This window comes from Eurypyga helias, unplaced genomic scaffold, assembly GCF_000690775.1.
Source record: "Eurypyga helias isolate BGI_N326 unplaced genomic scaffold, ASM69077v1 scaffold42758, whole genome shotgun sequence".
NCBI classification, from domain to species: Eukaryota; Metazoa; Chordata; class Aves; order Eurypygiformes; family Eurypygidae; genus Eurypyga; species Eurypyga helias.
Genome location: NW_010269612.1, coordinates 1 through 12,237, shown reverse-complemented (window position 1 = coordinate 12,237; position 12,237 = coordinate 1). Strand labels below are relative to the sequence as shown.

General features: G+C 43.1%; 1 protein-coding gene across 1 annotated transcript; it reads left to right on the top strand.

Annotated features, from left to right (window-relative positions):
- The first annotated feature begins 291 nt into the window (after positions 1–291).
- Positions 292–10,531, top strand: TPMT (thiopurine S-methyltransferase). Its single transcript, XM_010158159.1, has 8 exons — positions 292–440; positions 1,182–1,274; positions 2,351–2,483; positions 2,969–3,021; positions 7,637–7,711; positions 8,464–8,549; positions 9,577–9,621; positions 10,394–10,531. The coding sequence occupies exons 1-8, from the start codon at positions 301–303 to the stop codon at positions 10,513–10,515; spliced, it is 747 nt and encodes a 248-aa protein (XP_010156461.1). The 5' UTR covers positions 292–300; the 3' UTR covers positions 10,516–10,531.
- Positions 10,532–12,237: the final 1,706 nt, after the last annotated feature.

Here is a 12,237-nt window from a genome sequence, read left to right as displayed (position 1 = left end):
GGCGGCCTCTGGGCGCCTTCCAGATGTGCGCGGCGGGGGAGGCGTCTCCGTAGCCCGGAACCGGGTGCGTCTGAGCAGCCTTCGTCGGGGGACAAGGAGCGCCGGGCCGCAGCCCCCGAGGGCAAGAGCGCGCTCTGCCTGTGCGGTACAGTGCCGTTTGGGCAGCCGCCAGGTGACAGTCTCTCCGGCTGTGCCGAATTCCTATTTCATTCTAGGAAGTCGGAGCCAGTTCCAAAGGATTCATTGTGTGAGGAGTAATTTTTCTCTTTTTTCCACAGCTCCTGTCGCTCCCTGGGAACGATGGATCCCTCGGCAGCTGCCGCCGGGGCCCTGGACGGCGCCGATATTGGGTCACAGAGAGACAGAGTGGTGACCGAGGAGGAATGGCTGCACAAGTGGGAAATGCGTAACATTGGGTTTCACAAGGAGCAAGGCCATCCGTACGTGACTTTACTCTTCTGCCTAAGCTGTTTAAAGAAACGTTGTGTGGTGGATGACTTGACTCCCTCAAAAAACTTGTAACAAAATGGAGCATTTACAAAAGGAAAATTGTTTTACATAGCTCGAAAGTAAAAGAAATTTAAATATTTTTTGTGGCCTGTCAAAAAAAGGGCAGAGAAAAGAAAGGATTGCTTTGAATTTAGAACTTTTAAATCTGGTTTTAAACTGTAAAGCTTTGATAACTTGACCATGAATCTTAAATTTTCTGATGCACAGTCTCTGCACCGCAGTTCCTAAATTATGAAAGTGGGGCCTAAAACAATATGCCGAGAGCATTGGAGCAGGGACTGTGGACTGGAAGACAGGCGCCTAGGAGAGCAAATGTGGTTATATAGCCTTGCAGCCAAGGAAAGTTACATTTAAGTGATTTGATTGATGCAGAAGTTTAATAATCATGCTGTTTAAGTTTTCTATCGTGGCCCTCTTAGAGGTGGGTTGGTTTGCTGTTTACTTTAAAAGACAAACAGAACAGATAGAAACAACAGGAATTCAATTTTCTTTAAGTACGTGGAAGGTGAATGTTTTTATTTTACATTTGCATTTCTAATGGTATGAAGTAGGTTGAACTAAGAACCTGTCTTTCATCATGGAATTTGTGTATTGCCTGGAATAGTATGTATGGCTTTTAATGTGCCAGCACAGATACTCAAAGTGTTAAGTAAAACGTGTCTGTTCTGCAGGCTCCTACAGAAGTATCTGGACGTTCTTTTAAATGGCAGAAGTGGACTGAGGATATTTTTCCCACTTTGTGGTAAAGCAGTAGAGATGAAATGGTAAAGCACAGACTGTAAGAGCAAAAATCTCATTTGATATGGGGAGAGGGAGAAGGGGATATTCCCAGCCTGATGTTGGCCAGTGGAAGCATGCTGCACCTCTCCTGGTAGAAAAGCAGCGTCACTGGAGGCTGAAGGGAGAAGGAAGTTTGATTTCATTTGCTAGTGTTTTTGTATAGCAGCATAAATGGGGTGGATAAGGACTAACCTGAAAGTCCTCCTTGTTGTCCTGAGTTCAGCTCAGAGAATGCTGAAGTTGTGATGGACAGAGTGACTGAAGTGATGCCCTTACTGCTGCTTCTCTTGGTGGCAATGCCAGGTTAAATTGCCCACAGTGAGGTCGGTTGTTCCAGAGCACACTTTAAGGAGACCACGTGGCATGTCACACTGGGAACTTAAACGATTTGGGCTAAATACAGCTTCCTTTCTTTTTTTTTTTTTTTTTTTTTTTACACTTACTATTTTACTTTTTTTGGGTGGCTTATATTTACAGTTAGGGGCTGTATAAGCGAGCGTTTTTTTTCTTGGACAGAGGGGACACAAGCCAATACCCCCTGACTGAAATGCATCCTCAAGGAATCCAGTTATTCCCGGTTCCCGGGTTTTATGATAACTACCTGCTCGACTGACCTCTGGCGCATGTTGCGGTTGCGCTGAGCCGCAGCAGCACGGAGGTCACTGCGCCCTGCTGAGCCCAGCATCGCTGCCAAGCCGCAGAGGCAGCGGGGTGGGCAGCGTGCCTCAGCCACTGCGGTTCCGAGCAGAACCTGTTTCTTCTCTATGTCTCTCTCTTTTCATCTAGTCCATAGGAATGAATGAATAACCCATTGAATCTAAATAAAGCCTCTGAATCCTCGTCAGCTGTACGCTGAGCAGTGCTAATTTAAGCTCAGATCATGGAGGGGAGGTGTTCAATAAAATGTTCACGCTCCAGAAAGTCAAGATTAGACATACCAGTGCTTCCTGAAGCCAGGGTCTCTCGAATGAATAAATGCCGCGTGAGAGAGAGACATTTGGTAATGGCCCAACCCATGGGCCTCACGCAAACTCGGGCCCTCTGTGCTACCTACATGCAGGCTGGCGGACATGGGACACCGTGTTGTTGGTGTGGAAGTCAGCGAGCAAGCGCTGAAGGAGTTTTTTGCAGAACACAGTCTTCCTTATTGCGTGGAGCCAGTCCCAGAGATTTCAGGAGCAAAAAAGTTGCAGGTATGTTTCCTGTGTTGTCGAAAGACCTGGTGTGGTTAATCATGCAGTGCAGGCATAACTGAGCAAACAAGTCATTCTGCTTTTATGCCTCTGTCTTGCTGGTAATCATTCACCTCTCCTGAAGAGGTCTGAAAAGAAGCTCTGAGTTGTAGTTTTGGACTGAGAAGTTGTTCTTTTCAGCTTTTATTACTTTGACCTTCTTTTCTTACAACATTTAAGCACCTGAATGTAAAGTAAATATGTTGCAAAATTGGACAGTTGCATGTCTTTGACAGATCAGAACCTCTCTGGAGGAGATCAGGAGAGGTGCTTCAGTAAAGAAAAATTAAAAATGTTTCTCACAGTTTTTCCTCGTTAAACCTAAGTGTATATTTTTAAATAGTATATGTGTATATTTTAAGGTATAAAATATAAATATACACTTAGAAGTGTATATTTAAAGATAATTTGCCGATAAATATTGTTTCCTTTGCTTTTTATTGTAGAGTACCTGTGGGAACATTTCTCTGTACTGCTGCAGTATTTATGATTTGTCCAGGTAGGTATACATAGTGTGTTTTACAATTGTCTGTAATCTAACAAGTATTAATACATTCATATTATTTTATTTGAATCAGCCATAAAGATCTGGAACACGTCCCCTCAAGAAAACTTCTGTTAACTTTTGTGAGAAGTGTGAATAGCCAGTCTCCAACGAAAAATAACATTGTTGTTGACCACTGGATAAAGGTGCCAACTAAATCTCTTTAAGTGGGCTTCTTGTTATAAGCCATCCTGTGAAAGTTACAGAAAAACATGTTTGCTTTTACATTAAAACCAAATTAGCTTTAACTTTATTGATGGATTGATTATACAAAGCAAAACCCTAGCACAATCCCTTACTAAAAGTAAGGAGAATATACCCAGAGGTGTCTTCTTAGCTTTTCCTTTAACCAAGTACTAAATGTATTTTTTTTTCCCCAACTACTGGGGAAATGGGATACAGGTAAGCTGTATCCATTGATTATGTGTGTCCCATGCTTTACTTAATGTACTTTTCTTGATGTAGATTACATCACTCCAGTGTGACTGAATAATACATTGTCAAACATTGACTCTGCAAGTGTCTTGACAAACCTGGCTCAACTTACTAATGTCTTCTGACGGATTTTTAGTGTTAAAATGTCCTTATTTCTTAGTTAAAAGACACAACAGAAAATGCAAGAGACTTCAGTGCAGTCTGCACTAGTGACCCCTGGTAAATGTTTCAACCCATTCTGGTCTGTAGCCTCAAGCATCGTTTCTCAGATTTTGTGGTGGCTTTGCACCTGACCTTCTGCTCAAGGGTCAGCTAGTGGGGGAATTTTGAAAATTACTGAGTTTTTCAGAGACTGTAAGAGGATTTAAGACTCTCTCTAGCCTCTACCAGAGAAGGCTCAGCCTTGCACAGTAATGCATCTGGCATATTTATTTGTCTTCAGAAGTTTCCTAGTGGTGTTAGCAACGGACATATTTAAATCTGTTCAAAAATGTCTTCACATCTAGGACGGTGCTGGAGTAGCTGGAGATTAGAGAACACGGAAGAAAGCAGTGTTGTTTCTGGTTTTGTAGTGTATCCTATAGGAAGCCGAAGATGCCCAGAGTCCTGCACTAGAATCCCCTCCTCTTGCAGTTCTACTTAGATGTTATTTTCCCTAGATTATAAGGTTTTGGTGAGGTTTTGTGTATTTGTTTGCTTTTCTTACAAACAATTGCCAGGAACAAGGATTTGTTCCATAGCTGTTCGGTAAGAAGAAAGAGGTCAAGTCTTCATCTTTATTTGGATGTGCTTTACAGACCAACTACATATGCAGGCATAATAGGTAGTATCAGACACCAGAATGCAGTGTTTACTCTATGATCCTTTTTTTTTTATCTGCATAAACTGTAAAAAAGAATATTCATTACTAGAGTCCAAAGTCTTTTATTCAGTACAGCATTACTAAGACTTCTGCTGGTGCAGCCGATGCCAGTTGGTTTGAATAGTGTATATAACAGTGTGTAGGTCCTGCCTTGGAAAAGTTGGACTGTATGTGTACGTGACTTGGTAGATACTTGCCTGGTTTCTTCCTCGCCTTGCCCCAGCAGTGTAGCTACTTGCTGTGTAGATCCCTATAAGTTCTTCTTGCTGCGAGTTGACTGGTTGCCCAGGGATTGCTTAATCTTCTCGTCAGCGATTTTTGAAAAATTCAGTTCTAAGTTTTGCAGCAAGTAGCATGGTGAAACCTGCAATTTCTGTCATAACATGGTTAGTTAATACTGTGAAGTAAATCAAAAGTACATAATTAACGACATTTTCAGTGCATATTACTCGGCCCAGTACATGGGTTTTCACCCACAACATAAATTGGCAGATACGTGTTCTGGATGCATGGTTCTGTACTGGGTGCAGTAATGGTGAAAGTATGAACTGTGTTCCCTACAGCAGTCAGCAGATGCCTGTGACTAGAAAAATACACACACTCTTCCAGTTTTTATGTACAGACAATTTGATTAATTGCCCAGTAATTATGGAAATTAAATTTACCTCTCTCTTGCTGAGGCTGGCCTGCAAACAAATTTTGATCTCCATTAGCCTAGCATTCATTAGAGGAGAACTCGGATGTGCTCCTGACCTTTGTCAGAATGAGACATTTCAAAGCCTCTTGCTAGTTAAAGAGTAACAGGAATTACTGCTCTTTGTGGGAACTCTGGGACATATGTAAAACAGTTATATTGCACAATCACTGTACCTTCTGTTACAATTATGGCTGCAAGACTTCAATGCAATTGTAAATTTTGTCACTGAAACTGCGCAAGTCCAGTGGGATTCCTGCAGACAGGTGAGTTTCTGGTTATGTGTTAATTTTATTTAGCTGTAGTAGTACCTAGACTGTGATCTCTCATGTTACACATCATATAAACACGTGGCAGGAGATCATGTAGGGCTAGAAGATTGGGTAGCGGTACAGTGAAAGGTACACCCAAGAGCAGCACTTCCTAACACATTAGCTTCACCCTGACTGCACATCAGAATGAAAGACAGCTGTGTAGCTTTTTTGCCCTTATGGCTTGATTCTCCTCCGAAAGAAATGGGATGTGCAGACAGGCCGGGAGCATCCAGACGCTCAGCAGGTCCTGAGACCTGGGCAACCAGGAGACCAGGACTGGGGGAAGGCCACAGCATGTGGCTGCCTGCGGTGTCTGTAGGCCCTGATAAAGTCAGTGGGGAGGAAAATGAAATGCCTCTAAGGAGCCACCACCACCATTCCAGTTAGACCAGATTAAAGTTTGGAAGAAAGAATAAGTGCAAAATCTTCAAAGGCTTGCCTAAGGTCACACAGCAGACTCTGCAATGCAGAGAGAATAGCCTCCAAGCCTCAGAAGATCAAGTTTGTCACCTGCCCCACTAGACTTAGCTTTGTCCCCCTTATGCCCATTGCATGTTTAACTGTCTCTTTAAAAATCTCCTTTTGTTTAAGAGGCTAATTATTTAAATTAGATGCTTAGGCTTGGCAAACTTTAAAAGAAGTCAAGACTTTAAAGTATTATCATGTCTCATCCCAGCGAAGTGGGAAATACAGGATGAGCTGCTGGGTTAGATGCCAGAGACTTAGCAAAGCTGTTGCAATGAAATGAGCAGCGGCCAGGGAGAAGTTGTCGTGGTTTAACCCCAGCTGGCAACTAAGCACCACACAGCTGCTTGCCCACTCCCCCCTACAGTGGGATGGCAGGGACAAGCAGAATGGTAAAAGTAAGGAAGAAACTTGTGGGTTGAGACAAAAACAACTTAATAATGAAAAATAATTCTTTTAAAGGAAAAAATACCCAACAACCAAAGAGAGAGGAAAATAAAACTCAAAAAGTCAAATGACACATGAAAACAATTGCCCACCACCAACCAACCCATGCCCAGCCCAAGCAGTGGTGCCCCTGCCAACCCTCCCTCCAGTTTTGTCATACGGTATGGAATATCCCTTTTGTCAGTTAGGGTCAGCTGTCCCAGCTGTGTCTCCTAACAGTTTTTTTGTGCACCCCCAGCCTACTTGCTGGTGGGGTGGTGTAAGGAGCAGAAAAGGCATTGATGCTGCATAAGCACTGCTCAGCAGCGACTAAACTATCAGCATGTTACAAACACTGTTTTCAGCACAAATCCAAAACACAGCCTCGTACCAGCTACTGGAAGAAATAACTCTATCCCAGCCAAGACCAGTACAGAAGTGAAGAAAGAGGTGATGCAATTGTACTCTTGATACCTTCCCAGTAGGCAAAAAGGTATTGCACAATTCCATACCATATTTTTCTCACTAAGTAAACTTATTTCAAAATTTCTTTAAAATTATGCAATTTATATTATTACTGCCTTACTCTCTAAAGGCCTGTTTTAATCATTAACAAGAAACAAGGCTCTTCTACCCCCACCCCCAATATCCTCATCTCTCGTGTCACCCCGACTGCTCTTACCACACATCAATAAAGGCACTTCCCAGTAGTCTTGACTACTTGCAGGTTTTGGGTGGTCACTGAAGCCATCTGCCAGCATATCCAGGAGCAAAAATAATGCCTGTGGCAGCATTAGACTGAGGCAAGCAGCAGTGGGACTTAGCTTTTCTAACATTAAACAGATAGTGAGCTGAAAGTAAATGTCCTGGGAATGGAGCTGGGAATTGAGGTGTCTAAAATTACTGTGTGTGCTGGGTTCAAGGATAGTGAAGCAATGATGCAACCTCCTAACCCCACGTTTGAAACCAGGCGTGGGTTTTAGAAGGTGGCCAGGGGCTACTGGCGTGCCGAGCCTGTGTTAGTGCTGCCTCAATGGGCGCGGCAGGGTGTGGTTGCCAAAATGCCAGACTTAGAGCCCAAATGTGTTTAAGCTATTTTCCTTCCTCCCCACCTTGTCTCAGCAGCCCCTAATGATGGGGAAATGCCACGCAATTCCAGCACCTCTTTACTACTGCAACAGGGTCATGTACCAGGGGGATTTCTTGGGTTCCAGATTATACTGTTTTGGACCATGAATATGCTGGACTATAATAAAAAGGTAGTGGAGAATCTGGACAGCTAACTGGAGAACCCTTGTGACTTCACAGAAGTATCTGAATAAAGATGAAGGTGCCGGTTTAGTATTTTTAAGTGTTTTCTTCCTCTCTCCGTAGCTCAATAGTTGGCAAGTTTGATGGGGTTTGGGACAGAGGAGCTCTAGTAGCTGTGAATCCATGTGACAGACAACGGTTAGTAAATTTGCTTTGTTAGTGTCTTTTCTCTAACGTATGCAGTGACACACATTTTTCTTTCTGCCACTTGTCAGTGAGTCCTCTTTCACTTAAAGGAGTAACCTACACACATTTTTCTTCTCCACAAGCATCATCTGCAGTCGCAGAGTGTTGTACTCTAGGTTTGTGAGGTTCCTTCAGGAAGCCACCCTGCCTTTTAGTGGGAAAGTATGTGGTTTGTTGCAACCCAGCAGAAACAGAGCTGCAAGTCTCATCTGAATTTTATTATTTCCTTTTCACCCCATCTGCTTCTCTCTTTGTTCTTTTTCCCCTCAGTTGCCATTATTCCAAATTTTTGCTCTTGCCTGTAGCCAGCCCAAGTATAGTTTGACCCTCTCCCCAGTATTTTTTAATTAGATACAGTCTTGTATTCACAACAATTTTAACATATCAATACTGTATTGTGTACTGTATTCCAGACTGTGGCAGATGAATACTGTGTCTTGTCTGTAAGATTTGAGATGACTGTGCATAAAAAGATAAATCCTTGCTTATGAGGAGTAAACAGTAACCGTTATTTGAGGTGTTTTCATGTGTAGCATGAATTTCATGCTCATGAAATTCAAACTAAGCTTTGCTTAGTTTCTGTGCAGTTCAGTTCAAGTTGTCTGTGCATAGAAATACGTTACCTCTTTTGCTGAATATTTTGAATGCTATGCTTGAATGTTTGTACAGTTCCAAAATAATAACATATAACTTTCTCCTTTTAGCTATGTCAGTTTGATGATTACCCTAATGGAGAAAAATTCTTCTTATCTCCTCGTTACAGTTTCATATGATCCAAACAAACACAAAGGTGAGAACTTTGCACTTCTGTTCATGTTTTGATTTTGCATGCTTTAATACAAATTGTATATAGATAGATGTGGTATATATATTAGTATTTTCCCCAGGTGTTTTATCAGAATAGCTTTGTCAGCTGACCACACCAATGCAACTGCATGATAAAACTTTAGACGTCAACCAAGCTTGAGATTGAATTTGCTTTCTCTCTACCATTCAGACATACTAAGGGTAAGTGGAGGACAGACATGGTATATTAACAAAAAAATGGAGCTGGAAGCGTGGCTATGACAATGAAGCTGGAAGAGTGAATGCTTAGAGTAACATCCTGTGTGGCCCGGGGAGCTTGAAGCACTCCCAAGAACATTTGCTTCACTCTGTTTATCCAGTACCTGCCAACCAACATGTTGCCTATCTTGTGCCTTCTCCCAGCCAATACCACGGTCTGAATATGCTTGAAAGAGATGCAATTCTGTGAAATCATAAAGTATTTTTTCCTTTTTCCTTTTATAACTTCTATTACATACCAACGTCTGAGGTATTTGAATTTTTTTGTTGTTGTGTTAATTATTAACTCTGAAAAGAAAGAGATTTCTTGCTGCTTTTGGGCTCTTCAGCATAATTGTGCCTGAAAAAAATAGGTCTTGGTATCATAAGCAACAATAGTTTAATTCATTGCTCCTCCTCCCAGGTTATTCAGCTTTTAGCTTTAATTACGCTGTTCTAGTATAAAGCAATTGTTGGCCGGATTCCCACTGTGCACTGAGAGTGCTTGCATCCATGGCACATTCATGACTTCTGACCACATAGCCACCCTGGTGCAGTCTGGAGATGATGCAGCAGCAACACCTGAAGGTGCCTGGTGGCCCACCAAGGTGCCATGCATTCTTGAGCATGGTGTTATCTGGGCCCTGCCGTTGGTGCTACATACTGGGGCCTGATTGCGGGCTAGGTGCTGGGAGTGATGGGGCTGGCTCTTCTGCTGCAGTGTCAAGGTTTGTCTCCTTCCTCTCTGATTAGCTTCAACCAATTTCTTTCAGGCCCACCATTTTATGTTCCTGAATCTGAAATTATAAGTTCCTTTGGTAAGTAGTATTTTTGTCTAGCCCTCAGGAACTTTTTCCAAAACACATAGACGTGTTTATATGCTTCTACCTCATCCTGTGACAGGTGCTAGAGAGTAATTTCCTTCTTATCTAAGGGGTTGAATTATGGAAAAATAATGGGGAAAATAAATCCCATTTAGCCACAGGGATTTTGCTGTCAAGGAAAATTCTTAGCTCTTCAGAAGAAAAGCCAAGAGACGGATACTGTCTCTTTCCTCTGCTTGGTATCTTTTCATTCTCCCGGGGTTCATACTGCACTTGGTGATCTTGTAGCTGCAGTCTTAGTCACACTTGACCATTTTATCTTTTGCTGCACCTCATCACCAATTACCCTGGTTTTAATACAGGCCTTTGCATACCAGTTCTACACTTTCTGCTGTACTTTTGTAAACCAAGGAAGAAAAGTAACATACCACACACACACCAAAAAAAAAAAGCTAAATGTACAACTCAAATCCATCATAATAATGAAACTCGGAATTATGGCAGGACTTTAATTTTAAAAGTTCCTCCTGATGTGCTTTGATACTGCACTTTTAAATTTACAACTTTCTGAGACCCCTGCAGTGTTTGTGTCCAGTGCGTCATTAGCATGGACAGTTGCATCCCAGTGCAAAAGTTCTCCCCAGTGCATTTGTGTTACTGCATTAGGGACTGTGAGGAAATCTGTAGATAACATGGTTTTTCTTTTCCCATGATAGTTTGCATTTTTCCATCATTCAGTAATTTGTTACTCTTTCCTCCTTTTCAGGGAACCACTGTGAAATTAAGTGTCTTCAGAAAGTCGATGACTTCACAGACAAACACAGACAATGGGGACTAGATTATTTTCTTGAGGTGCTATATATACTTAAGTTTGTTAAAATAAATTAAAATAACTTACCTCTCATCTTGCTTTTATTTTTATCTCACCTTTTAAAATGAGACATGTTTTATGGCACTCTTACAGCAGGTTTCAGCGTACACGAGAATGCCTGTGGAACATTTTTTGTCCATTTTGCTTACCACATCGGCTCTCCTACATTAACTACCTTCACTGTCTTGAGATGCGCATACCTTTTCTTAAACTCCGTGCACAAACAACCATTTTAAAGTGTATCTTTTTCTTCCATATCAATTCAAATCAACAGAGGCAGAAAAAAAAAAAAAAGAAATGTTGCTGTTCCTTTTCAGCTGTTGGCAGTAGACATTGCCTGATGCTTTGCAGGTCAGCCTTGGCGGCTGGCAGCCCTGGGAGCAATGGCAGCTGCTGTTCCAATGCTGTTTGCTTCTACACTGGCCTTGCACCAGACCAGGCAGCCGGGCGAGAGGCGGGAAGCTGGCACAAGTTGCTTCTCTCTGTCCCTGTTAGTCGTGATTACAAGTCAAGAGATGAGCTGGCAGTGAGCAGGCAAGAGCGCTTGGCAGCAGCCACCAAGGGGGAACTATCATCAAGCAGGAAAGAGGAAGGAAGGGAACTGGATGACAGTAAAGGAGAGAGTACTGGGAGAAAATGTCCCTGCGGTTGCTCGTGAGTGTGCTGCTCCCTCCCTCAAATGCAGCTGTGAGCAGGCAAGGGCGTGTAGGATGAGAGGGTTCAAAGAAAGCCTGCAGAGCTACTGTGTGTTCATCCGAACAAATACCTTCCTTCGTGGGTCTTCTTTTACTCCCCTGTTGATAATACTGCAATACTCAAAAATTACAAAATTTGAGACACTCAAAAGTCTTTCTTGCCCTGGCCTCCCCTTGGCAGCTTATTTTAAAAAATAAGCTGTGACGCCTTCCACTAGACCAGGTTGCTCCAAGCCTCATCCAGCCTGGCCTTGACCCCTTCCTGGGATTGGGCATCCACAACTTCTCTGGGCAACCTGTTTCAGTGCCTCTCTATGAAGAATTTTTTCCTGATATCTAATCTGCCCTCTTTTAGTTTAAAGCCATAACCTCTTGTCCTATCACTACCTGCCCTTGTAAAAAGTCCCTCTCCATCTTTCTTGTAAGCTCCATTCAAGTATTGGAAGGCTGCAGTAAGGTCTCCCCAGAGTCTTCTTTTCTCCAGGCTCAACAAGCCAAATTCTCTCAGCCTGTCCCCACACAAGAGGTGCTCCAGCCCTCTGAACATGACCCTCCTTTGGACAGATCCATGTCAAGTACTGGTGGCCCCAGAGCTGGACACAGTATTCCAGGTGGGGTCTCACGAGAGCAGAGTAGGGGGAGAATAACCTCCCTCGACCTGCTGGCCACACTTCTCTGGATACAGCCCAGGATAAGGTTGGCTTTCTGGGCTGCCAGTGTACACTGCTGGCTTATGTTGAGTTTCTCATCAAGCAACACTCCCAAGTCCTTTACTCAGGGCTGTTCTCAATCCATTCTCCACCCAGCCTCTACTTGTGCTTGGGATTGCCCCAACCCAGGCACAGGACCTTGCACTTGGCCTTGTTGAACTCCATGAGGTTGGCAGTGGCCCACCTCTGCAGCCTGTCCAGGTCCCTCTGGATGGCATCCCTTCCCTCCAGCGTGTCGACTGCACCACACAGCTTGGTGTCATCAGCAAACTTGATGAGGGTGCACACGATCCCAGCGTTCACGTTGCCAACAAAGATGTTGAATGGTGCTGGT

Bases quoted from the DNA above. Each gene is read 5' to 3' on its own strand.
- TPMT (XM_010158159.1), top strand. From the start codon at position 301: ATGGATCCCTCGGCAGCTGCCGCCGGGGCCCTGGACGGCGCCGATATT. The intron at 3,022-7,636 runs GTAGGTATACAT...CTCTCTCCGTAG, and splicing joins AGTATTTATGATTTGTCCAG to CTCAATAGTTGGCAAGTTTG. The intron at 7,712-8,463 runs GTTAGTAAATTT...TTCTCCTTTTAG, and splicing joins AATCCATGTGACAGACAACG to CTATGTCAGTTTGATGATTA.